The sequence below is a fragment of the Leptonychotes weddellii genome, chromosome 10, assembly GCF_054177405.1.
Source record: "Leptonychotes weddellii isolate Sample4059 chromosome 10, ASM5417740v2, whole genome shotgun sequence".
Lineage (NCBI taxonomy): Eukaryota > Metazoa > Chordata > Mammalia > Carnivora > Phocidae > Leptonychotes > Leptonychotes weddellii.
In genome coordinates, this window is record NC_138378.1 from 96,103,488 (window position 1) to 96,131,418 (window position 27,931).

Consider the following 27,931-nt stretch of genomic DNA (forward strand, 5'->3'; position numbering starts at 1 on the left):
TATATATATATATATTTTAAAGTGAAGCTGGTCTCCAGTTAGAGCAGCTGCGCTTAAATACCTAAAACAAACGGTAACACACATCTGTCCGGAGACTGCATGGAAACTCCAACGTCCCAAGGGCGTCCGCGGATGCCGCGGTGGGGGAGCGCTGAGCACACCCCAGGCGCGCCCGGCACCCCCGCGGCCGCCAAGCGCCGCGACCGCCGGCCTCCGGGGTCCCGAGTGGGCGGCGGCGCGGCGAAGCACCCCCACCTCCGCGCTCGGCCGCCGCCGGCTAGACACACTTCCTGTGCCTATCGCTACCCGCATCAGACCGCAGCCGAGGGGAGGCTGGTGACATCACTCTGCTCCCGTGGCGTCTCCAAAGCAGCCCCGGGGCCAGTGAGGCACCCCGACGAGGACTCAGAGCCCCGATTCCTCCGGGTGCCCTTTGCGGGCACGGCTGCGTGGGCCGGCGAGCGCGGCTCTGCGCGCCTCCCACCCTGCCAAGGTGGGGTCTCCCGACCCCGCGTGCCCGCACGCCGCACCAGCCGCGCAGGTACAGTCGCGCAGCGGCAGCCGCTCACCTTCTCCTGGATCCAGTCCGCCGAGCCTCGGTGTCTGACCCCCCGGGCCGCCAGGGGCAGGGCGGCCACCAGCAGCAGCAGGTGGAGGGTGTCCATGACGCGCCGGTCCCCGCCGCCTGCCATCTCCGAGACTGTCTGCGCGCCGGCTCCTCTGGCCGCCGGCGGTCACGAGCCCGGGAACGCGCGTCCTTCGCCGTCCCCCTTCTCCACCCTTGGGACGACTGCGCCCGCCTCCCCATCGCCTCCGGGTCCCCTCCCCACTGCGCTGCGCAGGCCGAGGACGCAGCTCTCCTCCGCCCACCCTCGACCTTCGCACCCCGGGGGGCTGGGCTGTCCTGGGAGGCAGAAGCTTCGGAACGGAGGGACGGGAGCGGGCCACTGCCTTGTCCTGGAGAGGAGAGACAGGGAAGAGGCATTTTTTATGATCCCCAGGGCCGTGTAACTGGGAATTAATTGAAAGGGGAGAGAGAGGGTTCATCAGACCCTGTGTGGTTATGAAGTGTTTTCCCACAGGGAATCGACGTTTACTGAAAACTTCTGTACCAGGCCCTGTCCTAGGTGCCTGGCTCTTCTGATGTCCCTTCTGTAATCTTCATAACCACGTGGGGTAGATATTAACCCCACTTTACAGACAAGCAAACGGAGACTCCCCCTGCACAAAGCCTGAACTAGAAACCCTCAAAGTATTTCCTTTATAACAGCCCAGCATATCTTTTCTTTTTCTCACAAATAATTGCCTTGCCTGCCGTATGCACATCATCATACTCCCCAACCGCGAGGGATGGTCGAAGTGATTATCTGAAAATGTTCACAGTGGCTCTTTAGATAGTCCTCTTCTCCAGTGCATACCTCCCAAAAGAAAACCTAAGCACAATTGTATTTACTTTGTAACATCGAAGATCAGTGTTATCAAGATAATCCTAGAAAAAAATACAACAATATCTCAATTTTGTCTGTAGGTATGTGGTCACATACCTCAATTACCTCACCATCCTCTTTTTCTTCCAGACAGTGAGGATCAGGGTATGGTCTGCCTGAGTCATCTCCTAGTAACATATAGATCCTAGAAAAATCAAAGCAAGGAAACTGAAACAGACTTATTTCCCAGAGATGGAAGGTCTGAAGGTAATGGAGTTGGCCAAAAGACTCACCCACTCTGTCTCCTAAACTCTTAAGAGTGAGTTTCAAAGACAGCGCAGGCCTGGGAATCCACTGTTCTGCCCTCCTCTGGAGCTACAGGGGAAGACAGGATGGAGTACCTACTTTCCTGTTTATGTTCAAAATTACTAATCCTATTCATGTCTCAGAATTCTGAGTGACAATTAAAATCTTCAGGCTTAAAAATAAATTCTTTATTACCTTCAGGGGCAGTTCTTCTAATAATCAGACCACTTCAGAACTTTCTATTAGTATAATATTGAGAACAAAACCACTGCCACATCTCCCAGTATGTTTCCTCTCTTGCTGCTTAAGCCAACCTTGAAATAGTGGATTTCCTGAGTGGCTGGGGAAGAAACCACCTAATTGTTTTTCTTACCCTGTTACCTTTTTATCTTTCCACAATAGGATTCCTGTAAGAAAGGAAAGGTAGGGGGGCACCTGGGTGGCTCAGTCATTGAGCGTCTGCCTTCGGCTCAGGTCATGATCCCAGGGTCCTGGGATGGAGCCCCACATCGGGCTTCCCGCTCAGCGGGAAGCCTGCTTCTCCCTCTCCCACTCCCCTTGCTTGTGCTCCTGCTCTCGCTATCTCTCTCTCTGTCAAATAAATAAATTTAAAAATCTTAAAAAAAAAGAAAAAAGAAAGGGAAGGTAGGAATAGCAAACTGATATGAAACAAAATGTTAAAGGTAGTATCACGCTAAGTATAAGCAGATCGAAATGAGAAATAAGGAAACACTTGAGTTAAAGTGTTAACACATAATTTCATGATGATTTTCCATCGCCTAGCGTTCTCCAATTTTCTTCAATTTTGGTTACAGTTTAGTCAATAGATGCTCCTGTAGTTTGGGAGCTACAGGAAGCCAACTCTGAGACAGAGTTTAGCATTCAGGGTGTGTCTCAGGGAGTGCCCTTGGGACAAACCCCTGAGGAGGGTAGAGGGAGGAAAGGGACTGGGCAGAGGGAAAGGCTAACAGGGAAGTGGGTCCCCCTCCACAGCCGCACCTAATCCTGTGGGGCGCCCTTGAGCTGAAAGCCCTATCGGAGCTGTCACACGGTGAGCCAAAATGTCTAGGGCTTTCTACCCCCACCACAGTGGACTGACTTCCTGCAAGCAGCTCTCTGCTGCCAAAGGAGCTGACAGCTAGAGGCTGTCTGCCAAAAGCACTCCACCAGCTGGAGAGGAGTCCTTCCCTGAAGGGGCATCTGAGCAGTGCCTCTCTGCATCCACCACAAATGCATCCACAGGGTGCATCTCGTACAAATAAGTGACACTGATTTTAGTAAGTAAGTAAAGTTAGTTTAGTTAGTAAACTGTTTTTTACACGCGAGGTCTTCTGACAACTCTCCATAAAACTACAAATCCGACACAGGCCTCTATGTGTCCCTACTACCTTCTTTATTAGTATCTTTTCTTGTGCCTGATACACTAAATAAATATCCTTCTTCCCTTTTGCTTTACTCATTCTACTTTTCTCCCCTCTTTCGTTCTGGAAATTGTCAGATATCCCTTAGATCTGCTATTTTTTTTTCCCCTGCTGCAACTTGTCCCTTCTTCACACTCTTCCCATGACTATTATATCCAATTAAAGAATTTCAGGCCCCATTTCTCATCCTGGAAAAAAATCAGTTGTGTATGCAGTGACAACACTAATCACGAGTGGAGTGGTTATCATCTTTATTAGAGAATAGATTCTATACTGTGATATATATTAAGGACCCAACTGCTATAAAAGATCATCCCAGTGCAGTTGCCATGGCAGGATTTTCACACAGCTAGTCCCACCATTAGACTAATGCAGTCATAACCAGAAAGTTTGTTAAAACAGTAATTCTCAGGGCACCTGGGTGGCTCAGTCAGTTAAGCGTCTGCCTTCGGCTCAGGTCATGATCCCAGGGTCCTGGATTAGAGCCCTGCGTTGGGCTCCCTGCTCAGTGGGGAGCCTGCTTCTCCCTCTCCTTCTGCCCCTCTCCCCTGCTCATGCTCTCTCTCTTTCTGTCCCTCTCTCAAATAAATAAATAAAATCTTAAAAAAAAAAAAAAAAGACAGTTCTCAAAATGTGACCCATGGATCCCTGGGGATTCTCCAAGACCCTTTGGAATGTCTGCAAGGTTGAATCAATATTTATAATGATACTAAAGCAAAATTAGCTTATTTTACTGTGTTAACTTTACACGGATGATGCAAAACTGCTGGTACCTTAGCACTTACTAGGACAGGACACAAAACTGTACTATTAAAAAAACTGTTTACTTAGAAGTCATTGTATTATTCACTGATATGCACAGTAAAAAAAAAAAGGAAAGGAAAAGAACAGACAAAAGAAAACAAAAGAGCCAATCTCACTTAAGAATGTCACAATGAAGCAATAAAAATTGTGGTTATTATCAAATCTCAACCCTTGATTGAGTACATGTCTGGTTTTTAACAGCTTTATTGAGATATAATTAAAATACATTAAACCATACAAATTTAAAGTATATAATCGGATGAGTTTTGACATATGTTTACACCTCTGAAATGATCGCCACCATCAAGAAAATGAAAATGTCCAGCTTTTACCCCGGGTTATTTAAATTATGTTATTTAGTTTCCAAATAGTTGAGGATTTCTCTGATATCTTTTTGTTATTGATTTCAAATTTAATTCCGTCCATGGTCAGGGAAGAGACTTGATATGGATGAATCCTTTAAAAATTTTTGAGAATTGTTTTATAGCCCAGAATCTGATCTATCTTAGCAAATTTTTCCTTCTTGACATTAAAAAAATATGTATTTTGCTGTTATTGGGTAGAATGTTCTATAAACATCAACTAGGTAAGGTCATTGATAATGTTCTCCAAATCTTCCAGTAATAACTGGTTTTCCATCTGTACAGTCTATTGATTACTGAGGGAGTGAGGCTGAAATCTCTGACTAATTGTGGATTTTCCTACTTCTTATAGTTCTATTAATTTTTATGTCATGTATTTCTAAGCTTTCTTATTGAGTACATAAATATTTAGAATTGCAATGTCCTTTTGACAAATTGACACCTTTATCATTACAAAACAACCTTCTTTATACTTGGTAATATTCTTTGCTCTGAAATTTACTTTTTTTCTAATATTAATGTAGCCACTCCAACTTCCTTTTGATTAGTGTTAAAATGGTATATCTTTCCCATTCTTTTTGCTTTTGAACTATTTTCTTATTTACATATAAAGTAGGTTTCTTGTAGGCAGCGTATAGTGAGGTCCTGCTCTTTTTATCCAATTGGACAATCTCTGGCTTTTAAATGGAGTACTTAGATTATTTATATCTGATGTGATTATTGACATGGTCAAATTTAAATGTACTGCTCTATTGTTTTTTTTTTCTATTTGTTCCATCTGTTCTTTGGTCATTTTTACCACTTTTTCTGATTTATCTTGGATTAATTTATTACTTTTATTATTTCATTTTATCTCCTTTGTTAGGCTGTCAGCTATACCTCTGTTTTTAGTAGCTGTTTTAGGATTTATAATATATATCTTTAATGTATTACTGTCTACCATCAAGAATTTATTATATCACTTAATGTATAGTACATGAATCTTATGGGGCACCTGGGTGGGTCAGTCAGTTAAGCATCTGACTCTTGATTTCAGTTCAGGTCATGATCTCAGAGTTGTGGGACTGAGCCCCATGCTGGGCTTCCCACTCAGCAGGGTTTGCTTCTCTCCCTCCCTCCCTGCCCCTCCCCCCCATATAAATTTAAAAAAAAAAGAATCTTACAATAGCATACTTCTTTTTTTTTTTTTTTGGTCTTTTTTTTTATTCTTATGTTAATCCCCATACATTACATACAATAGCATACTTCTATTTCCCTTCTTAGTCTTTGTGCTATTTTACTTACACATTTTTATATATATTTTACTTGATTATCTTTGCATTAAACAATTACTTTTCAAAGAAATTGTTAAAATAAGGTCTTTAAAAGTCTTTTTCATTTACCCAGATATTTACCATTTCTGATACGCTTCCTTCCTTTGTATAGATACATAGGTCCATCTGGTATCATTTTATTTCTGCCTAAAGGACATCCTTTAACATTTCTTGTAGCACAGGTATAGTAGCAATTTTTGTATGCTGAAAAAAATTTATTTTCCCTTCATTTTTGAAAGACATTTTCACTGAGTACAGAATTCTATGGTGACAGCTTTTTTCTTTCAGTACTTTTTTTAATAAAGATTTTATTTATTTATTTATTTATTTATTTATTTATTTATTTATTTTATTTGAGAGAGAGAGAGAGAGAGTGCATGAGCGAGCGTGAGCAGGGGGAGGGGCAAAAGGAGAGGGTGAAGCAGGCCCTAAGTCTGGCTCCCTGCTCTACAGGGAGTGCCCCTCTTTCAGTACTTTAAAGATAGTTCTCCAATGCCTTCTTGCTTGCTTTGTTTCTGAGAAATTGACTGTCATCCTAATCTTTGTTCCTCTGCACGTAATGCAATTCAGTCTGTCTTAAGATTTTCTCTTTATCACAGGGGCGCCTGGGTGGCTCAGTCGTTGGGTATCTGCCTTCGGCTCAGGTCATGATCCCAGGGTCCTGGGATCGAGCCCCGCATCAGGCTGGCTCCCTGCTCGGCGGGGAAGCCCGCTTCTCCCTCTCCCACTCCCCCTGCCCGCTTCTCCCTCTCCCACTCCCCTGCCCACTTCTCCCTCTCCCACTCCCCCTGCCCGCTTCTCCCTCTCCCACTCCCCCTGCTTGCGTTCCCTCTCTCGCTGTGTCTCTCTCTGTCAAATAAATAAATAGAATCTTTAAAAACAAACAAAAAAATATTTTCTCTTTATCACAATTCTTAAGCAATTTGATTATGATGTGCCTTGGTGGAATTTTATGTTCTCATGCTTGGGGTTCACAGAGTTTCTTGGATCAGTGGGCTTTAAGTTTTTGTTAAATTTGGAAAATATTTAGCTATTACTTCTTCAAGTATTTTTATCTGCCCTCCTCCATTGGAGCCCCACTTATACACATATTAAGTTGTTTCAGGTTTTCCCACAGTTCACCAGGGCTCTGATATTTTTTTCTGGTTTTTTTTCCTTTGTCTATTTCACTTGTATCTATAGTTTCTATTTCTATGTCTGCAAGTTCACTAATTTTTTTATGGTACCTAATCTGTTATTGATTCCATCCGGTTACTTTTCATCCCAGACATTGTTGTTTTCCTTCTCTAGAGGTTTAATTTAGATTTTCTTTACACCCATCCTTAATATGTTCAACCTTTCCTTTACCTTCTTGAACATATGGAATATAGTTATGCCAACTGTTTCTAATATCCTGATCTGCTAATTTATCATCTGTGTCATTTCTATTGATCGATTTTTTTTCCCTTCATTATGGTTGTATATTGCCACTTCTTTGCATGCCTGGTAATTTTTTATTAGATATCAGATGTTGTGAATTTTACTTTTTTGGGTGCTGGGCATATTTGTTTTCCTTTAAAGATTCTTAATCTTTGAAACACAGTTGATGTGAAAATAGTTTGATCCTTTGGAGGCTTGCTTTTAATTTTGTTAGGCTGAAGCAGAGCAATTTATATTCCAGGTATAATTTGACCCCTAGCTGAAGCAATACTCTCTGGGCATTTACTTTTGCCCCTTGCCTCTTTTTTTTTTTTAAGATTTTTATTTATTTATTTGACACAGAGAGAGAGAGAGAGAGCGCACAAGCAGGAGAAGCGGCAGGCAGAGGGAGAGGGAGAAGCAGACTCTCCGCCGAGCAGGGAGCCTGACATGGGGCTTGATCCCAGGACCATGGGATCATGACCTGAGCCGAAGGCAGACACTTAACTGACCGCACCACCCAGGCACCCCTGCCCCTTGCCTCTTGTATGTTGAGATTTTTCCACTTTTTTTTTCCTTTTTCCTTTTTTTTTTTTAATTTTATTTATTTATTTGAGAGAGAGAGACAGAGAGAGTGAGCACAGAGGGAGAATGAGAGGGAGAAACAGGCCCCGCGCTGAGAATGGAGCCCAATGCGAGACTCTATCCCAGGATCCTGGGATCATGACCTGAGCCGAAGGCTGACACTTAACCGACTGAGCCACCCCGGTGCCCCTCCACTTTGACTAGTAGAAACACAAAAGATTCCTGACCCTATCTGTGCCCTGGAGCTTGTTATGCCTGCTCCTTTTTGTTAGCTCTTTCCTCCACCTTGGTGAATTTCCTCACCTGCACATGTTGATCCATACTCAGATGAAGACTTATGGAGAAACCTTAAATGATCTCTCTCTCCTCCACTCTGTCCTGCAAATTCTAGCCACCTTCCCATGTTCTCAACTCCGTTCTTTCATCTCACAGAGACCACCTGCCTCTGTTGGGATTCCTCCTATCCACACTGCATCCTGGAAACTCCTCAAGATGGCAAATGGGGAAAGCAACTAGCTCATGTCACTTACTTCCCTTCTGCCATCCATCTTTTGTGATACTTGTTTCCCAATATTTGAACATTGTTGTTTGATTTTTTTTTCAAGATGGGATGATAAATCTAGTCTCTGTTACTCCATCTTGACTAGAAGCAGAAGTTGAGAGTATAAATCTTTTTATATTCTGCATGACAAAATAGGAGGTACATGGGTGCCTGGGTGGCTCAGTGGGTTGGGCAGATGGGCGTCTGCCTTGAGCTCAGGTCACGATCCCAGGGTCCTGGGATAGAGTCCCACATGGGGCTCCCTGCTCAGGGGGGGAGTCTGCTTCTCCCTCTCCCTCTCTCCTCCCCCCTGCTCTGCTCGTGTGCTCTCTCTCTCACTCTTGCTCTCTCTCAAATAAATAAATAAAGTCTTTTTAAAAAATGGGAAGTACAAATAAAGTACTCATCCTGCATACTGAAGGACAACTGTCTCACAGAGAAGTACTCGTACTACTGTTTGAGATGTGTAGTGAACAATCTTCTTTTTTCCTAAGATTCTACTTTTACTGATAGAATAATAAGTGACTGATCACATATGATTATTCAGAGTTGGATATTTGGCAGACATTTGTTAAAAAATAAAGTGTGCCTATGCCTTCAAGGAAACTAACTGGCAGTATTTATCACCAATGATGAAACTAGATCTTTCAGGTAAAAACTGGAATTTTGAAAAACTGGTATAAGCTACTACAAGCCTGACAGTTTCCTTACATGTAACAACTTTTCTGACAAAGTCAGTTATTTTAACAAATGTAATTTTTTAATAACATATAATAAAATGTTCAACATTTAGAGTATCTGTGTAACTCAAAGAACCAATATTTTCCACATGCTCAGTGCCCAAATCACAGAGAAAAGATCCATTCAAAGTGTGAGAGAGACCAATGGATTTTAATATAATGAAGTAAAAAATTTTATTCATATGGTCTTAGATTCTGCATTGTAGCTAACTTTTATGACATTACCATCTATCATGCTTTGATTGAATAACAAAGAAGATTTTCCACAATTATCTGAAGAGGCTATTAAAATACTTCTTTCTTTTCCTACTACATGTCAGCGTGAGGCCAAATTTTCTTCATATACTTCAACCAAATTAACATATCTCAGCAGACTGATTGTATAAACAAATCCAGTTATTTTCTAATAAGTCAGACCTTAAAGAAAATTTTCAAATATTCAAAAATGTCAGTCTTTTCACAAAATTATTTTTGTTTTTAGAAACACAGAAATTTTCCATAAAAATGTGTCATTTAACATGCAATGCTTCTGTTATTTTTAAATTAGTCATGATTAAACATTTATAAAATGCCCATTTTAATTTTCAATACAAGCGACCTTGATAGACATAATTCACACGAGCAAAAGCTATTTGTGTTCCTCAATAACTGTTAGTGAAATAAAGGAGTTCTGAGACCAAAGCATTTGAGAACCGCTGTGTTAACATTATTTTACCTGGGAAAGATAATACATTAAGCCAATGGTTTTAACTTTACATAGTGAAATCATGTAGAAAGCCCTTTTTTTTTTTTTTAAATAATGATGCCTGAGTGCCACCCCTGCAGGTTTTGATATGATTAGTCTGGTGTGTGGCCTGGACATCCAATGTCTTTAAAACTTGCCAGGTGATTCTAGCAGGGCTAAGAACCATTGCATTAATCCCACACTCTGAGAAACACATGAGTAAAAACCATATAATCAGATTAATGATAACATTAATAATCATTTTGTGAAAGCCCTGAGGACAATGGTAAAAAAAAAAAAAAGATTGGTAAAGTGGGCCTGTCCTAGACAAATTATGAAGTAGACAAGATTAGATCCAAAACTCTCTGCTTTCCCCCTCACTTTTTTTTTAAAGGAAATTTGCATTTTATTTATTTATTTATTTATTTTTAGGATTTTATTTACTTATTTGACAGAGAGACAGCAAGAGAGGGAACACAAGCAGGCAGAGTGGGAAAGGGAGAAGCAGGCTTCCCGCCAAGCAGGGAGCCTGATCCAGGGCTCGATCCCAGGACCGTGGGATCATGACCTGAGCCGAAGGCAGACGCCCAACTGACTGAGCCACCCAGGCGCCCCTCCCCTCACTTTTTGTCAGTGTACAAGCCTCACGCCAAAACACCTTGCCCTTTGTACCTTGAGTAGCCACAGAGACTATAAAGATGCCCACTTTATATCCCAGCCCAAATCTGTCCACTGCAGCTTTCAATAATGGAATGAAAAACTAAAATGTTTGCTTCCGCTGTACAGAGTCAGACCTTTGCTGTTCCTCAGAAATCTCAGGAATCCAGATTTCCTGTAAATCTTCCCAGCTCCTTTCACCTTATCAGAGGTCAAGTAAAGGTGGCAATAAAAGTTAGGGGAAAAAAAATCTCCTTTCCTCTGGTTTTGTGGCCCTCTCCCTTCCCAGCCCTTTAGAATAACAGTTCACTCTCCTCTCAAAGAAAAGGAGGGCAACATTCCCCAAAAACCCTGATTCCTTTCACTGACACTCATCTTGCCTCCAAACAAAATTCCTTTTACTCCTTCACTAATTTTATCCTGCTTTTGAATCAATTTTTCTCTGCAGGCTCTAAAAACCAAAAGCTTTCAAGATCCAAAAAATACACATATACACTTAAAAAGGAATTTTAATCTACTCAAGGAGATGAGGGTAGAGAGAATCAAAAGATGAAGAACCCCCTCCCAAAAAGTTCATCTCTTTACTGCTCACAGAATAGATAGCTCTGATCTGTATGATACCAAAATTGACTGTATAGTTTCAATAAACCAATTGTTATGAAGAATATGTATCCATAATAGTGTATGTTTGTGTATTTGTAGATTCATTTTGATTTTTTACTTAAAAGATTCTGTCTCCTTTTTTTTTTTTTTTTTTTTTTTGCATCTTAAGGATTAAGTAGGTGACAAGGCACCAATTTCTGGGAAATGTCAATGATAATATGTGAAAGACAAAAAGCTATTAGCATAAGAACTTGTTTCCATTCAAAGTTACTAACTAAATATTTTGATCAAGGTAAAAATATGATCAAAGATAGTAGGTATGTCAATGATATGTTTCTTAAGATCCTCTGATTCTATATATTAGTATGATGAAAGATACTACTATTATCCTCATTGTTTATTAGTGATAAGAAAATAAAAGCACAGGGAGGTCGAGTAACCTGCCTGGACACACACAAAGCCGACTCAATGGCAGGCGGTGTATGTTCACTGTCACCTACAGGCTTTGCCAGTTTCCAAGGAGAAAATTTAAGTAGTTATAAAATTTTTAATATATTAAGGTAGGCTTTTCCTGAAGGTAAAACCAGACACCTTTGAAATTATTTTATTTACAAGTGTTAAGCAGAATACTCATTTTGTGTTGCTGTCTCTCTTCATCAGATGTCTAACACCATACCTATTAGAAGGGGAAACGTGACTCTTTTTTCAAAAAAAATGAAATACCACAACATAAACTAATACAATCCGAAGTCAAGGCTAAAGCACTTGGTTGTCTTTTGCTTTGGGGTCGCTTACAGATTTTCTAAGGTATTCTATTCTATTTATCTTTGTTCTAATGGTATGAAATTGTGAGGATTTTCTACTGATCACGCTACACAGTCTGTAATCAGAGTTAACTGTAAAAGCACCCTTTCTCTCAGTTTTGTGATCCTAAAGCAGTATTAACCGTGGTTGTTAATTAGGCCCTTTCTGACTTTTCATGAAAGGACAATAATTCTAAGAGTCATTTTCAAGTCATAAACAAAGAAACAAACAAACAAAAACTTGTCTTAAGATTCAGGTTAGGCCCAGCAGTCTCAAATGAGAGAAGAAGGAAGGCTCTAAAATCTCTTGCCGCAGGATTCCAAAATAAAATGTTAAGAAAGCAAATAAATATGACACAAATATACAGAAAATAGCAACACTCATTAAAAAAAAAACAACACATTGACTATGCCACCATAGCTATTAATAATAATGATAGAAAGCTGCAACATGATACCATAACCTAAATTCTGCCTTAAACCACATATGCTCCTATATATATCTTTAGTTTTGCTTAAATTTAGGTTTAAAGTTAGGATGAATTTATGATGTTTGTTTTATTTATATATCTGAAAACATTAGCAAAGTATTTCAACTGTTTCAGTAATTCTAAAACAGCCCAGATTGAGGTCACAAAAAACCCTTTCCAACCCTACGGTTTATATATACAACGTTGTTCAGACCGTAATGAATTAGATGAGCTAATCCACCTTCAATTTTAATGTTTGAAAAAGCATTTCAACAGAGTTGTCATTAACACCAGGCCGAGAATATACCTGAATTTCCCTTTAAAAGAAGCTTAAATTACCCAGCATACAATTTTAGTAAGACTAATCCCCTTCTGTCCCTGGCCAAACCTTGATTTTTTTCTGATTCTCACTGCGTTAGGTCACATGCCTATTACGGGCAACACTAAAGTTTGAATTTAGAGATCCGTAAGAAAGTGAAAGAGATCGAATAATTGTCTTTCATGATGTTTATCTAGTGTTCCAAGAAAATCTTTCCAACAGTCTAGGGTTAAACCTGTATTACAAATTAGGAAGAAACAAAGTTGCAATTTTAGGAAGCAGACGGGGGAGGAAATTTTGCAAGCAAAGGAAGTGACCAAAGAAGAATTGTGCATCTTCATTGCAGTCTGAGGCAAGTGGTCCCCTTTCTTTCAACTCTACTCTTAGATTAGAGAAAATAAACACCGATCAGAAAACAAGCTAATGGCTCAGACAGGAAATACGTGACATTCAGGACCATGCCCTATACATAGGATACAGGAAAAATTATTATTCAGGGTTTTTAGAGACTGAAAATATGAAGGAAACTTGGTATGGTGGCTACCTAATACCCTTCTTACACACATCTCTGTGTGCTAGTATTTCACATGTTTATTATATTCTGCAGCTAGTTACATAGTACTATTATTTTATAGTACACACGCATCTTTAGCATATACTTTACATGTGCAAAACGTTTGGATAATATAATCCTTACAAGAGCAGGGACCTGGAAGCATACGAAATTCTCAATAAAATATTGAATGTCTGAAAACAAATACCTTATGATTATTCAGAGTAGGACCTGCCAAAAATACGAGGAAATACTTGACTTGTCATAGTGCATATAATAGCACAGCCTACCAATAACAACAGGCAGACAATGATCTTGCTTTGGCACGGCTACCTTCTTTAATTATTGCCCTTCTTCCCTCAGCTTCTATTTTTTTTTTTTAAAGATCTTATTTATTTATTTGACACAGAGAGAGAGACAGTGAGAGCAGGAACACAAGCAGGGGGAGTGGGAGAGGGAGAAGCAGGCTCCCCGCGGAGCAGGGAGCCCCATGCGGGGCTCGATCCCAGGACCCTGAGATCATGACCTGAGCCGAAGGCAGATGCCCAACGACTGAGCCACCCAGGCGCCCCTCAGCTTCTCTTTTTAACGTAATTAACACCATTAGTTCCCAAATGCTAGTTCCCTATTAACACTTGTCCATGACTATCCTTATTTAGTCTGTGACAAAATGAGAAAATTAAGAAAAATCTGTTTTGTCAGCAAGGCAATTGTATTTAATATTTATTTTTATACTCCTCCTTCATGTTTGATGTTACATATTTTTTAATTAATGTACTAGCTGGTGTAAGTTCCTGAGTTAGTGTTGCCCTATTGTTGTTGTGTTTTTTAGTTGTGGGAAAATCTATGGAACATAAAATTCGCCATCTTAGCCAATTTTAAGCGTACAGTTCAGTGACATTAAGTACATTCACGCTGTTGTGCAACCTTCCCCACCATCTCTCTCCAGCACTCCTGTCATCTGGCAGAACTGAAACTCTGAATCTGTTAAATAATAACTCTCCATTCCCTCCTGCTTCCAACCCTTGACAACCGCCATTCTACTTTCTGTCTCTATGAAATTTGACTACTCTGAAGACCTCACATAAGTGGAATCACTAGTATTTGTATTTTTGTGACTGGCTTATTTCACTGAGCATGATGTCCTCAAGGTTCATCCATGTGGTAGCCTGTGTTAGACTTCCCTTTTTTTCAAGAGTAAGACCTCAATAAATGTAATTTCCACTCCTGGTCTTCCTGCAGGTAATTTCATCCCTTCACATAGTTTCATTCTCCGCCCTAGGCAATGACTCCCAAATCTCAGTGGAGCACTAAGACTGGGTAAAGCACTCTGCAAAGAAGATAGGGATGAGTTATATATGGCCCTTGCTTTTCAGGAGCTTTCAGTTTAGGAAGAGAGAGAGTTGTGTGATAAAGTGTCACAGGTGCTAAGAAAGCAACCTGTCTCGAGCACAAGCAAAGGTGTGGTTATTCCCAGTCTGCCTGAAGGAGACAGGAAAGGCCTCCTAGAGAGAGCCGGACTGATGGAGTCTTGGTCACCAGGTGGAAAAGGGGGAGAAAAGTGTCATATCAGCAAAAATACAGTGGGAAACTGTCAGCAGTTCCCCACTGCTTGAGGTGCTAGGTATGTGAGGAATTGGAGATAACAATAGAAGAAGGCAGGAGGGGGCACATTTTGCACCACGCTAAAAAGTTTGCACAGTGAGGGCATCGGTTAGCTACTGAAGGATTTCAGCCACAAGGAATCATATTCTGCATTTTAGAACTATCACTCTGGTGGCAGGGTAGAGAATGAACAAAAGAGAAGATTCAATCAAGGAGGGAAATGTCTTAGAAATCTCTTAGATGGTCATTTCAGTAGATCAGGTAAGAGCTAACAGAGGCCTGACCTAAGACAGTCATAGGGAAAAAGAAGAAGAGGCATACAACACAAGAACTAGGATGGTATGAAATTGATGGGACTTGGTCACTAATTGGATTTGAGAATGAGGGAAAAGGAGTCTAGGCTGACCAAAAGTTTCTGTCTTAGATTAGACTGATGGTAACACTACACACTAAGATTGGAAATATAGGAAGAAGAAAAGGTTTCAAGGCAAAGATGAGTTCAGTTAGGGACACTTTGAATTTGTGATCTTTCTGTGGAACATTCAAGTGGTTATAGAAAGGTATCAAAGCTGGGGCGCGTGTGGGTGGCTCAGTCGTTAAGTGTCTGCCTTAGGCTCAGGTCATGATCCCAGGGTCCTGGGATCGAGCCCCGCATCGGGCTCCCTGCTCGGCAGGAAGCCTGCTTCTCCCTCTCCCACTCCCCCTGCTTGTGTTCCCTCTCTCATTGTGTCTCTCTCTGTCAAATAAATAAATAAAATCTTTAAAAAAAAAAAAGAAAGGGATCAAAGCTAGAGGTAGAGATTTGTTAAGTTGGTGGTTGAAGCCACGTGTAGCAAATACAGCGTGTGTCCTGCCAATAGCCCCTCCACACTCACCATTCCCCCCACATGCCCACCCAAGGCCTTCCAACTGCAAGTAACTGGAACTCCATTGGGAGCCCTCTTGGTGGGCTGGCCGCCTCTGGGGCTCACAGGGAGTGACTGCTTATGGATACGGAGTTTCTTTTGGGGGCAATGAAAATATTCTGAAATTAGACAGTGATAATGTTGCATAATTTGTGAATATACTCAAAACCAGTAAACTGTGCACTTTAAAAAGGTGAATTTTATGGTTTGTGAATTACATCTCAATTGTTAAAGATTGTGTGAGGGAAAAAAACCTATGGCTCAGCCTAACTGAACTATTTGGTCCCCATGTTTTTATACATATGTGCTTCTTCTCACTGTTGTTTCTACCTGGACTTTTCCTTTATTCCCCATTCCCCTCTCCCATATTTCCAACTCCTACTCATTCTTAAAAGCCTAACTAAAATCCTCTTTGTCCATGTATTTAGCCTTCTCCAGGTTAAGGGTATGTCTTGTACTTCTTTGCCATCTTCTATCCTTTTATTTTGCTTCCTACTTACTTTTTTACTCTTTTCTCCATGTGACAGATCTTAACATACCTTATTTAATAAACAGTAGTCCCCAAGAACAGCAACTGTCTCACCTATAGATCCTATCAAATAAATGCCTTGCACATAGTAGCCCCTCAAAAATGTTTATGGAATCAGTACACCAAGGACTGTAAAGTCTTAAGGGGAATCTAGGAAAAAAGGCAAGCCAGCCAAATTCACCTCAGCTTCCAGCTGCACACTCCATCGTCATTTAAAGACAGTTTAAAGTCTAGGGTTAGTCAGAATTCTTTCTGGAGATACTTGAGATTTGGACATTTGAGATGTATGATCAGAGTACCAATTACAGTAAAATGTTCAGCTCAGTATAGTCTGGTTAACTTTACTAAAAACAACACCAACAAACATAAAACCACTTAGTGATTTCATCCTGCATGGGAACACCTGAAGCTATCAGCATAGAAAGTGGCACAGTGATGGCTTCTGGTCATCCGGGTACCTGTGCAGTAGGATCTTCCTTTGACGAAGTAAAAAAGAATTCACTCTATGGCCATAGGGATTTCTGTGTCATTTAAACTCTTCGCTATTATCTTAAATTTCCCTTCACAGACTCAAGCTTATTAACTTTTCTTTCTCTGTGCTGTCTGCCGGGAGATGTGGCACCCTAAAAAGCTCTAACCCTTTAGCGTGAATAATAGCTAACATTTACTGAGCATTCACTTGTGCATTTTTCAAAGTGTCTTCCACGCGTTATGTCATTTAGTTCTTGCACAGCTCTCGGGGTCAGGAGTGCTATCATCCAAGGATGATGCCGGTTACCTTGGATGTAACTGATGCTGAGGTGGAAGCTGACTGAGGTTGCTGTGCGCGTGGCCACGTGGCTGTTCAGTGGCAGAACCACGATGTGTACCTGGGTGGACTATCTTCAATGCCCACTGCATGTGTGGTGCACTCGAGGCATCTCTTCCTTCTCACAACAACCCTGTGGGGTACGTAATCATCTTTCCTCGTTTCACAGGTAAGAACATCAATTCTTAGTTGAGATTGAGCAGCGTGCCCCTGCGACATGGCAGAGACTAGGTTGGATTCTGTCTTCCGAGTCCCATTCCAACCCTTTCCTTCTAACTGGCTCCTCCAGGCTGCTGCAGTTTCCAGACTGCGAGGGAGAGAGCCCGCTTGCCTAACTCCTTTGCTCTGGCCAGTGTTGGCATGAGAACTAATTTTAATACTGGCTCTCTATCCAGGTCCATAGCACCTTTGTTCTCCTTCTCAGTTGGCTTTTAAAATACATTATAACCAGTCTACAGTATTTCAAAAGAGAGGTTTTTGGGGTGCCTAAGTGTCTCAGTTGGTTAAGCATCTGACTCTTAATTTCGGCTCAGGTCATGATCTCAGGGTCGTGAGATCGAGCCTCCAAGTTGAGCCCCAGGACAGGCTCAGTGCCGCTGAGCATGTAGCCTCCTGAAGATTCTCTTTCTCCCTCTTCCTCTGCCCCTCCCCCATGCACACGAGTGCTCACTCTCTCTCTCTCAAAAAATAAGTTTTTAATTAATATTAAATTAAAATGAAATCCAAAAGCACATTTATGCATTATTTTGTCCTTCCTGGAGAAACATATTTTGCAACCATAAAGGTAAACAGGAATTACTGGGGATGAGCAAAGCAATCGTTTTTTTATTACAGATTACCTGAATATTAAATTTTAAGGACACTGTATGAAACCTGAGGTATAGTTTATACAGTAGCCTCTCCCTTTAATTACCAGATTTTTAAACTCCTTTTAGTTGAGCCCTCCTTACCACAATTGATTATATACTATGTTATATTGGTAGCTATAAACGTGAATATCTACAAATATATTTTTAACATCAAATGGTAAATTACATAAAGCTAAATATAAGTGCATATAAAGAAAAGGGAGAGGTTATGTGTAATAAACAGAGAAAGCTATATAAAAATAGATGAATGTGTCTGGTTCAGAGCTGATGTTCAATAAATGATAAATACTACTAGCTTTTATATCCAAGCAGAAGACCATGCTCTTCTACAAGTTCAGTAGGGGGAACTTGTAGAGAGAATCCAGGTGGATCTGATGTATACTCAGTCCATAATAAAACCTGATAAATGAGGGCGCCTGGGTGGCTCAGTTGGTTAAGCAACTGCCTTCGGCTCAGGTCATGATCCTGGAGTCCTGGGATCGAGTCCCGCATCGGGCTCCCTGCTCAGCGGGGAGTCTGCTTCTCCCTCTCCTTCTCCCCCCTCTTGTGCTCTTTCTCTCTCTCACTCTCTCTCTCAAATAAATAAATAAAATCTTTAAAAAAAAAAAACCTGATAAATGACATGAGAATGATCTACCAAGGGCTGTAAGAACACATAACAATTACTGAGAGCCTGCAAATCGGAGAAGACAGTTCCAAGGATGTAACAGTTTGAGCTAGTCTAGGAGACTGAAGTCTCTTGCAGTAATCCAGATGTGTGAGTTGTTGGGGGGGAGGGGTTCTGGGTTAGGGTAGTGGCAGTGGAAACTGAGGAAGGTCATTTTGAAGGATATATAAAGTGTGTCTCTGCTGATTAAAAAAATAGATACTAACGCATTTTCTCCCACAACTATTTTACTCTGTAGTGACACCCAAATGCTGTCTGCATTTTTCACCTATGTTTCAACATCATGAAAAAAAACCAAAAAAACAAAATAATTTTTTCAGTAATCACATTCCATAAATTAAACCCAGCTGAAGTTTTAAAATGAGCATTTCCTCTAGTAGGGGCCTTAGCAAATCATCTTTTTCTCCTTTTAGGATTCTGAATTAGGTAACTCTGCTCTCTTAAGTCACAAGTGTTGACCCTCTTCGCTTGTATCAGGTACACATCTGAATGATTGTGTCACATGGCATTGAGTACAAGGGAGGCCAGTGAATGTGGGACCAGACTTGCAACTGTAGTCCCAGAAGAGGAAGATTGTAAGCTTCCAATTTTCATAGGCCACCACCAAGAAATAAAATCTTTTCCATCATGGTCACTCTCTCAAGGCTAAAAAATCTCACATGGGAATACATTTACTTATTAAACCAAATCTTAATCACTGCAATGCTTTTGGAATAGGAATAAAACGCCTTGACAAAATTGTAGTCCATGTCAAGCAAAAAAGTACAGGTACAAAGATAGTCTTACGCTAAAATATATTGTTGAAAGATTCATCTGAAGTGGAGGAGAGAATTTTATTTTTAAAATGAGAAGCAGAACAGTGGATATATACATATTTTTTTCTCTCACACAAATCCTTAAATCTCTATATAATGAGCTTGATTCGCTTAGAAAAGTTACTTCTAGGAAGAGTAACTTCTGTCTCTTTAAGGACCACGAGAGAAAATGGAAGTCACTAGTGAGATGGGACTGGCTGTAAACTGCTCCAATGAGGTCCTGGGAATCTTGCTGAGAAGAGAATATTTGGGGCTGGACTAAAACGTCTGTTGGGAAGTGGAAGGAAGAAAAAGGCAAAGTTAAGTAAGAGCGTTCCTTAAAAAGAATGTAAACTTGAGTGGATTTACTTTCAATTTTAAAATAAAACAATAGCAGAAGAAGACTAAATATAAAATATTAGATCAAATTAGATGCATACTACGGGATATGGGACATTTCGCAGCTTCCAATTCCTGAGAATATTTCAGAAATGTCTTTTCTAAACAATAGCTTCAGAGTAGATCAGTTATACACAATTTTACTTGCCCCATCTTTAATATAAATTATTTAAAAATTCCCATTTCTTAAGTTTAAATATAAGAACATCCGTCAAATTGATGACTTAGTATAAAACAGAGGGACCCACTTAACTTTCTTTTCTTTCTGTTCTCAAAAGCTGCCTTAGACCACTGCGTGGGGATGGATGGATTGTTGACAGCAGCTCATCCAGCTTGTTTCAATATATTTCACTTAAGTATTTTTGAGATAAAATATTGACAGAAGGAGAACGAGGTCCTTTCTGGGACAATAACTGTCAGCTGGTCAGGTTTTCCTCTTACATAAAAGTTATAATTTACCACATAGTGTATTTTCCCTCCAGATCTTCCATCCTGACACCCACCCCTCCCCCTTCCCCGGGCATTGTTACGCTCGTTTCCCTGGACGTGGAAGCGTAGGTTCGTGATTCTTGACTGCACTTCACTTTGATGGTAGGCGACACCCGCGAGTTGAATGATAGACAAATAGGAAACACAAAACACACTGAAAGTAACCACTTCAGTTTACTCTGCTTAGATGAAGGGCTCTGGATGTCTCTGCCTCGGGTGCAGAATGCCCAGGGCTGCGGCGCCAGGCGGCCACCTGGGAGGCAGGCCCGAGGGAGGAAAACGTGGCGAGCAGGGAGAAGGGCGCTCAGGGTGGAAACTGCTCTCTGCTGTGGACCCCTTCCAAGTCCCCCGTTCAAGTTGTCACCTCTTGGTTCCTTGCCACCGTGGCGTCTGTCAGAGCGGACGATAAAAGAGAAAAAGGCAATGATGGGGCTCAAGTACCATATGTAACTGGTTTAAATACACGGTCGCTCCCCGCTCCCCCGCGCCCACGGAGACACAGGGACGTCCGAGGGCGCAGAGCTCCCGCTGCCCCTGCACGGTGCAAAGGCACAGTGACATCCCCGCGCTGCTACCACCCGCTCGGGCCCGCCCGGAAACTACAGCTCCCGGCAGGCCCCGCGCCGGCCGCACGCCCCCGCCCCGCACGCCCCGGCCTCCCCTCCCCCGGGCCTCAGGACGGGACGGGGAGGAGGGAGGGAGGAAGGGGCGCCAGTGGCGGGCGGGATCCTGCGAGGAGCGTGAAGCCTCGCTGGCGCCTCGTCTGGGATCCAGACGCTGGCGGCTGCGGAGTTTCTCACGACCGGCGGAGCTCGCCTCTGTAAGTAGTCGCCTCAGGGAGCGCGGATCAGACACCGAAAAAGTTAGCGCCGCCGCGGCCGCTGCTTTGTTCTCGCGGCCCGTCGGGTGAGGCGGCGGCGGCCCTTCCCCCACCCTCCCGCACGCGGCAGCGGCGGCGGGACTCGGGACTCGGGCCCCGCGCGGGGCTGGGCGGCGACCGCCGGGGCTGGGCGGGAAGTTGGCGGAGCGCGCGGCTGGAGGAGCTGGCGGGGGGCGCCGCGGCGAGCGGGGGCGCCCGCGCGGCCGCCTGACGGGGCCAAGTTCCGGCGTGGGCGCGGAGGCCAACTTGGGTCCGCGCTCCGCGGGCGACCACCACCCGCGACCGCTTCGGGAGCCGGCTCTTTCGGGGTGCCTCCAGCTGGCTCCCGACGCCAGACCGGCCACAGTCAAGCTGCCGAATCCGGGATGAGCCTTTTTTTCTTTTCATTTCATCACTTCGTCCTGTAGCCGTCTCAAAGGAGTGAGTAAATGGTGCTTAGAAAACGTGTGAGCCCCCACCCCAGTTTCCTGACTGTGCTTAGAGTTTTGCAAGTTGCAACCTTGCTCTGAGTTGTTCTTACCCCCGGGAGGTTTTTCTTGAGATGAAACGCTGAGGAGTGCGACTGTTTCTTTGAGCAGTAACAATAACCACATACTACTCGATTGCCAGTTGGATATTTTATTTGAAGTCATCGCAGCATAGGCCTTGCCGACTGCAGGCACGAATATAAATCAAGCGACAAGCGTGTGTGAGACCTGCAGACTTTTCCATACACAGATTGATGGCTTGGACATAACTGTCTCTTCAACCACACCCATCCCCACAGGAAGTAAGATATCGGTGTCATCTTTGATAAGGAAGGATAAATTACACCCTGAACTACTAGTTTGTACTACACAGCTTTAATGAGCTGTAGCCGCAAATGAAACAAAAACTTTTTAAATGCCTTAATCTGTACCCTAGAAAATGCTGTATTGTATTACTCTGACACAGCTTCTACTTTGTACTTAATGTTGCAGTTCTTTCCTGCATTTTTAGCGACAGTGATTTCGCTTAGATCAAGTTTACTTACCAACTTGTAATGCGTCGAGGTCGGGGAATACCTCTGGATTTGCTGCTGAGGACATCCATAAAGTTCCCTGACCTAGCTCTGGACTTCTGAGTTTTATTTTATCAAAGAACTTTTTCTTCCTCCCCTGTTAGGATCTGAATTGAGAGTAAGCATGAAAATTCAGCCAAAAAGAAGTTTCAAGTTTTAGTAAAAGTATTTTAAACATGTCACAGAAGCCTTCATGTTAGGTTTTGCTTCAGCGGGTAACATAGATGTGGTAGACCTGATCAGATAAGCTTGGAGTATTTGACAAGCCAGTTTCCATACTAAGTTCTATAATTTGGTGGATAGCATTTCACTTTTTAGGATGACTCACATTCAAGATGTTGACTGTTTCATAGCTTGAGACTAATTTTTTTAAGCATCTCAGATAGTAGTGAGTCTTTTAGATACCCAAATTTTATAAGCTTTCAGTTTCAACAGATGACCTCTTTAAAATCGAAATTTCTCTCAGTGGGTTGGTTTTAACACTGGCATATGCAAAAAAGGCTTTAATAAATCAAGCTTTTGGACATTAAAAATTTAAAATTACATTAGAATTGAAAAACCTCATTTAAATGCACTTTTAAGGGACATTTTCTCGTCTTTTAAAAAGACTTTCTAAAACTGATGAAAATATTACCATATTGAAATTAATTGCTCATTTTTAAAAGAAGCTGCTTTTACAGAACTGGCTGTATGGGGAAATTATTTGCTAGTACAGATTTTTATTTGGTTTAGTAATAATCTTATGGTTCACAGCCTTCTGTGCTGGTACTACTTTTGAGTCTCCGATTATGTAATTTAAATTGAACTTGTATGTGTGCCTCTTTGGAGCAGTGGAAAAATTTGAGATGATATACTTAGGAGATGTTTTAATTTTAATTTTAGTGCAGAAAAAAAGTTTTCTCCACTTGTGTGGTTAGTTTACAGTGACATTGTGTGAGAAATTGCTCATTGGCTGTTAGCCAGTCAGATTTCTCAGATACCACTGGGGCAAAGAGAGGCGATGAAGGTCCATCAAGCCCAGCATAGATTGATACAGCATTGGCCAGGTTGGCAGACTGTAATCTTATTATGGGATAAACTTTTCAGTGCCTGAGCAGAGAGCAGACATGGTGTGCTCTCTGTACTCTCTCTGAGAGTGGAAGGACCGAGGTTCAAATATCACTGGTCCAGATGAGCAGAATTTTAGCAGCAAACAATTTAGTTGAATGCTGAGCTCTTAGGAAAAGTATTATATTAACCTAAGGTATTTTTGAAAATATATAAATAGATGTCGGGATTGCTACAGACTACGATTTAAAAAAACCAACAAAGTTATTTGAATTGTTAATACAGTATACAATATAAAAACAACACTAGGATTATTAAGCCAGGTCAAGCCTGTATCAAGGCAAAACAGAGACATTGACTACAGGACAGTAATCAGGATTGCACTGAAAAAGGCCACGTGTTTTTTTACGTGCTAAAGGAATACGTGTACATATCAACAGGAGGGAAAAAAAAAAAGACCCTCCATTCATTAGCATTCCTAGCACACAAAACTCAGTTGAACCAGGACAACCCATTACTGGTAGGAAGTCATGGTAAATATTATGCTATTCGGGATAGGAAAAGCATTTTACCTCTTTAGGCTTTACTGATTACAGAAAGGACACTGGCTATACTAAATAATGAGCTTCCTTTTGAAGTATTTAAGAACTGGATTTGTTTTGTCTTCCTGGAATCCTCTTCCCTCCTCTCTCTCCTTCCCTGACTCCTACTTACCCTTTAGGTCTTAGCTTAAGCACCACTTCCTTAAGGTCACCTTGCGTGAGACCCCAGTTTAAATTAGGTCCTTTAAGTATACTTTGTCATATCGCTTTTTTTATTTTGTAGTTAACTTGCTATTTATGTGAATGGTATTTGTTTAATATGTGTGTCCCACATCACACTGCATATCTAGAGAGAGCAGTAGCCATGTCTGTTTTGGTTACTGCCATATAACCACAGTGTCTCTAGTAACAGTCTGGCAGATAATAGGCACTCAGTAAATGTTGAATGAAATGCTGCTATTTGAGCTTCTGATTCGAGGCTTTGCTAAATTATGAGATATGTACATGCAGGGGGGAGGTAAGGGAGTGAGAGAGAAAGGTAGATCAACTTGTGTTGTTACCATAAAGTAATGGACCTGTTTTACCTTGTCTGTAGTAATAGAGCAGGGTGGGCTCAAGATTCCTTTAATATTTCATCTTTTGATTCCATTCAACAGTGGTAATGGATATATAAGCTCATTTGAATTGGATATGTGACACATAACTCCCCAAAAGAATATTTTAAATGTTCCAAATAAACATACTAGAAATGCTTGCCAACTCATAGCTGCTAGAAACAAACATATCTAATTGATATACAGTTTATAAATTAGTAATTGTCTTGTCTCAGTTTTCCTAATTGAAACATAAAGGCAAAATAAATTATAGTTATTAGATTTTTTGATATTAATCTTAATATTTTTCATCCTACATCTTGTTGCATCTTACAGAGCAAATCAGGGTTCCATAAAATAAAAGGAGAGAGAAGACAGATGGGATGAGTGGGCAGAAGGTAATATGACAGCTCATTTAGTTTCTTCTATTTGTTTTCATGCTGAAACTTTAAAAAATATTTTTTATACAAAGTGTAACATAGTTTATTAATAGTTATCAACAGTTCTGACAGATTGGCTGATTGTATTATTAGTTACTGTTATTTGGCTAACATTAACAGGTATAATAAAATGAAAATTTAGTGGGAAGACATCCATTGAAAATAAATTATTACTGAACACAGCAGCATCTTGTATTTTGAAGTATTTAACCTGAATACAGTATTATTCATAGATATTTTATTACCTTTTTTATGATAGTTGTTCAGCTTTTGAAACTACTCGAGTTGTATATGTTAAGTAGCTCATCTCAGGAGGAAACCTGTTCTGTTGTTAGGCTGTTGGAGGTAGAGTGAAATAGTAGAAAGAACGTGGGCTTTGGAGTCAGGGAAACTTTTGTTTGAATCCGAGTTCCATCTCATATTAGATGTGAACAAGCAACTTCTCTGAAACTCTGGTTCCTTTTCTGTAAAACAGAGTCAAACAAATCCCCTCGGGTTGTTGTAAGGATGTAATGATGTATCATATCTCAGTTGCAGCGTTTAGCATAAATTATTATTAATTATTAATTCTTTCATGTAATTACTATGAAAATTGTTGGAAGTCACTGAGCACTTCATTGTAAACCAGGTCCTGTTGAAGGTACTTTACATGTAATAGCTCTATCCTCATAACGTCCTGTGAGGTAAACAAGTACTGCTGTTATCTTCATTTTACTTCTCTGTGGTGATACTGAGTAAAGCCGATTATTCTCTTAACACCTTTTCAAATATTTGAAGACCATTATTCTATTTAGCTTTGTTAAGCATATATTTGTCACACGACATTGTCTTAACCCTTATCTGGATACATGCTTTTATTATTTTTAATCAGTATAGCTCTTAAAAATGTGGAGTGTAGAAATGAATGCAATGGTAATGTAGGCTGACTAGCAACAGAGTTTACAGATTGACGTTGATATGTTCTCAGGGTCCGAGGGAGTTAGATTTGCACTGGTTCCTTTAGTCACCGATTAGCAGCCCTTGTTAAACTCTTAGGTGGCTAACTCCACTTATGAAGAGCTTCTAAGTGAGCACTTCATTTCTTCTCCATTGCACATTTTACTTTTGAAACTAAATGTAAAGCTTTACACTCACCCTTGTTACATCTCACTTTAATTTTAGTTTGTTTCTCCTGGATTGTACACTCTGGGGATTTTATAAGCATGTCTTCTGTGTCTTTATCTTATAAATAATCAAAATCAATGTAGGGCCAAGGACAGAGGTCCAGGGCACATCCCCTAAAGACTTTTTCATCTAGGTTGATATAGACCAGTAAACTTACCCAGCTACACTAATACCCAACTCACACTCAACTTATTTGCAAAAACAGCGTAAAAAACCATCTTGAATACTGTTTTGGCCAGAATACACTTTTTTCCCCTGGCTTTGCTAATTGTGTGATCTTGGGCAAGTACTTTAATTTTCTAAGACTGTTTTTTCAACTATAAAATAGGTTGTTGCAGAGGATTAGATGAAGTAACACATATGAGGCGTTTCGAACAGTGTCTGACACATAGTTGGAGCTCAGTGACCACAAGTTATTCTTCTTTCCTGCATCTAAGAAGTGTAGTAATCAGTCTCTTTCAAGATGTAAATGTATTGGATTTGGCATTATTTGTTTGAATCATGCTGTCATCTAGTGATTACTATATTCTTTTTTAAGTATTCAGAAACCACTTGTTTTCATAATCTATTCTCAGATTTGACTAAAGATTAATATTAAGTTTATATGTCTGTGATTTCTGGAATCCACTTCCCCACTCCTCCAGCTCATAAAATTTGAAGCACCTCTGACCCATCTCCAGGCCCTGATTGTTTCTTTCTGAGCTCTTTCTCCAAGATTATAGGAGTCAGCTTTGTGATTATACTTGCTAATTGCTTTAGCAGCATAGAATGAATTGCATCTGGAACCAAAGACTTGCACTCATATAAAGTTGTTTTAGTCTTTCATTCACCAGGCTTGGGTTTCGGTTCTCATTGCTCTTCTACAACTTTAGTTTAAAAACTGAGAGAAGATAAGCAAAATAAAAGTTGAGCAATTCTGCCTTCTCTGCGTGCTCTCTCAACCTTAACAACATCCTCTCTGAGCAGTGATTCTCTCAGTTCCTTGTTCTCTTTGACAATGTGTTATTGTGGAGACAGCACTTGGTAAGAAGGTATAGAGACTTAGGTACTAATTCCCACTCTGCCTCTTTTTTTTTTTTAAGATTTTATTTATTTTTGCTAGAGAGAGAGAGACCAGTGGGGGGAAGGGGCAGAGTGAGAAGCAGGCTCCCCGCTGAGCAGGGAGCCCGATATGGGACTCAGTCCCAGGACCTGGGATCATGACCTGAGCTGAAGGCAGACGCTTAACCAACTGAGCCACCCAGGTGCCCCTCCCCCCCACCACTCCTCTTAATACCCATGTGATGCTGGGCACATTGCTTTATCTGCTTGTGCTTCTGTTTTTTCATCTGCAGAAATCATATTTGTCTCCAAAGAGATATGCATGAGGTGAAGTATGTAAAACATTTATAAGATGTTAAGTGCTGTACCATATAAGGTGGAATAATATTTTTTTGAATATAGTTATAAAAGTTTTTGTTATCTTTAAGCAATTTTTTCTAAGCCTTAGTTTTTCCTGAGCTTTCACATTCCTGTTACCATATCTGTATGTTTTTGCTCTTCTGTTATGTTCATCCTAATTTATCTAGCCCCATTAACTACTGTCCAGAGAGTCATTCTGCAGCCACATTGGATGCTTCACTCTTTTTCATCATTGGAATTGTTTACAGGTATATGTGTAAAATTTAGAAAGATCCCTTGTGAGCCATTTCACTTAGGCCATCAGGGTCATACCTTTTGTTTTTGAACTATTATAAACTGTGATACATTTGTAACTGAGCCTAGTGCTCTATCTTTTTTTTACTTTTAGAAACCCTTTATAATAAGATCACTTTCTCCTGTGATCCTGTCATCAATACATCGTTCACATTATAACTGTGCATAGTATGTTCCCTTCTGCTTCCTTAGCTTTCTGAAAGAAGTCTGTCAACAAAGCAAGTCAACAATCATATTTTGGCAGAATTAGATTTTTTGATATAAAAAAAGAATACTTTTGACGTGTCTTTATTAGGACAGTATTATACATCTTTTGTATGGCTGAGTGGTTTGTACTTTAGTTCTATGACAGTGTCCATTTTAACCTTCTTTTAGTCCCTTCTATTTTTCGTTGTTTCTCTCCTAACTCAGTTGTGTATTTGTGGAATAAAAGTGATCTT

General features: G+C 40.9%; 2 protein-coding genes across 3 annotated transcripts in view; one reads left to right on the forward strand and one right to left on the reverse strand.

The window, feature by feature from the left end:
• QPCT (glutaminyl-peptide cyclotransferase) overlaps positions 1–790 on the reverse strand; it is a 23,273-nt gene extending 22,483 nt beyond the window's left edge. The window contains exon 1 of the mRNA XM_006737456.3: positions 570–790. Within this exon, the coding sequence (XP_006737519.1) occupies positions 570–692 (123 nt within the window). The 5' untranslated portion in view covers positions 693–790. The remainder of the gene's footprint in view (positions 1–569) is intronic.
• A 19,934-nt stretch (positions 791–20,724) lies between these two features.
• PRKD3 (protein kinase D3) overlaps positions 20,725–27,931 on the forward strand; it is an 83,608-nt gene continuing 76,401 nt past the window's right edge. The window contains exons 1-2 of one of the 2 annotated variants that reach the window (XM_031032555.2): positions 20,756–20,911; positions 24,529–24,590. The gene's annotated coding sequence lies outside the window, so the exon portion shown is untranslated. Of the gene's footprint in view, positions 20,912–24,528; positions 24,591–27,931 lie in introns of both variants that reach the window. The other variant, XM_006737455.3, reaches the window with a different exon arrangement.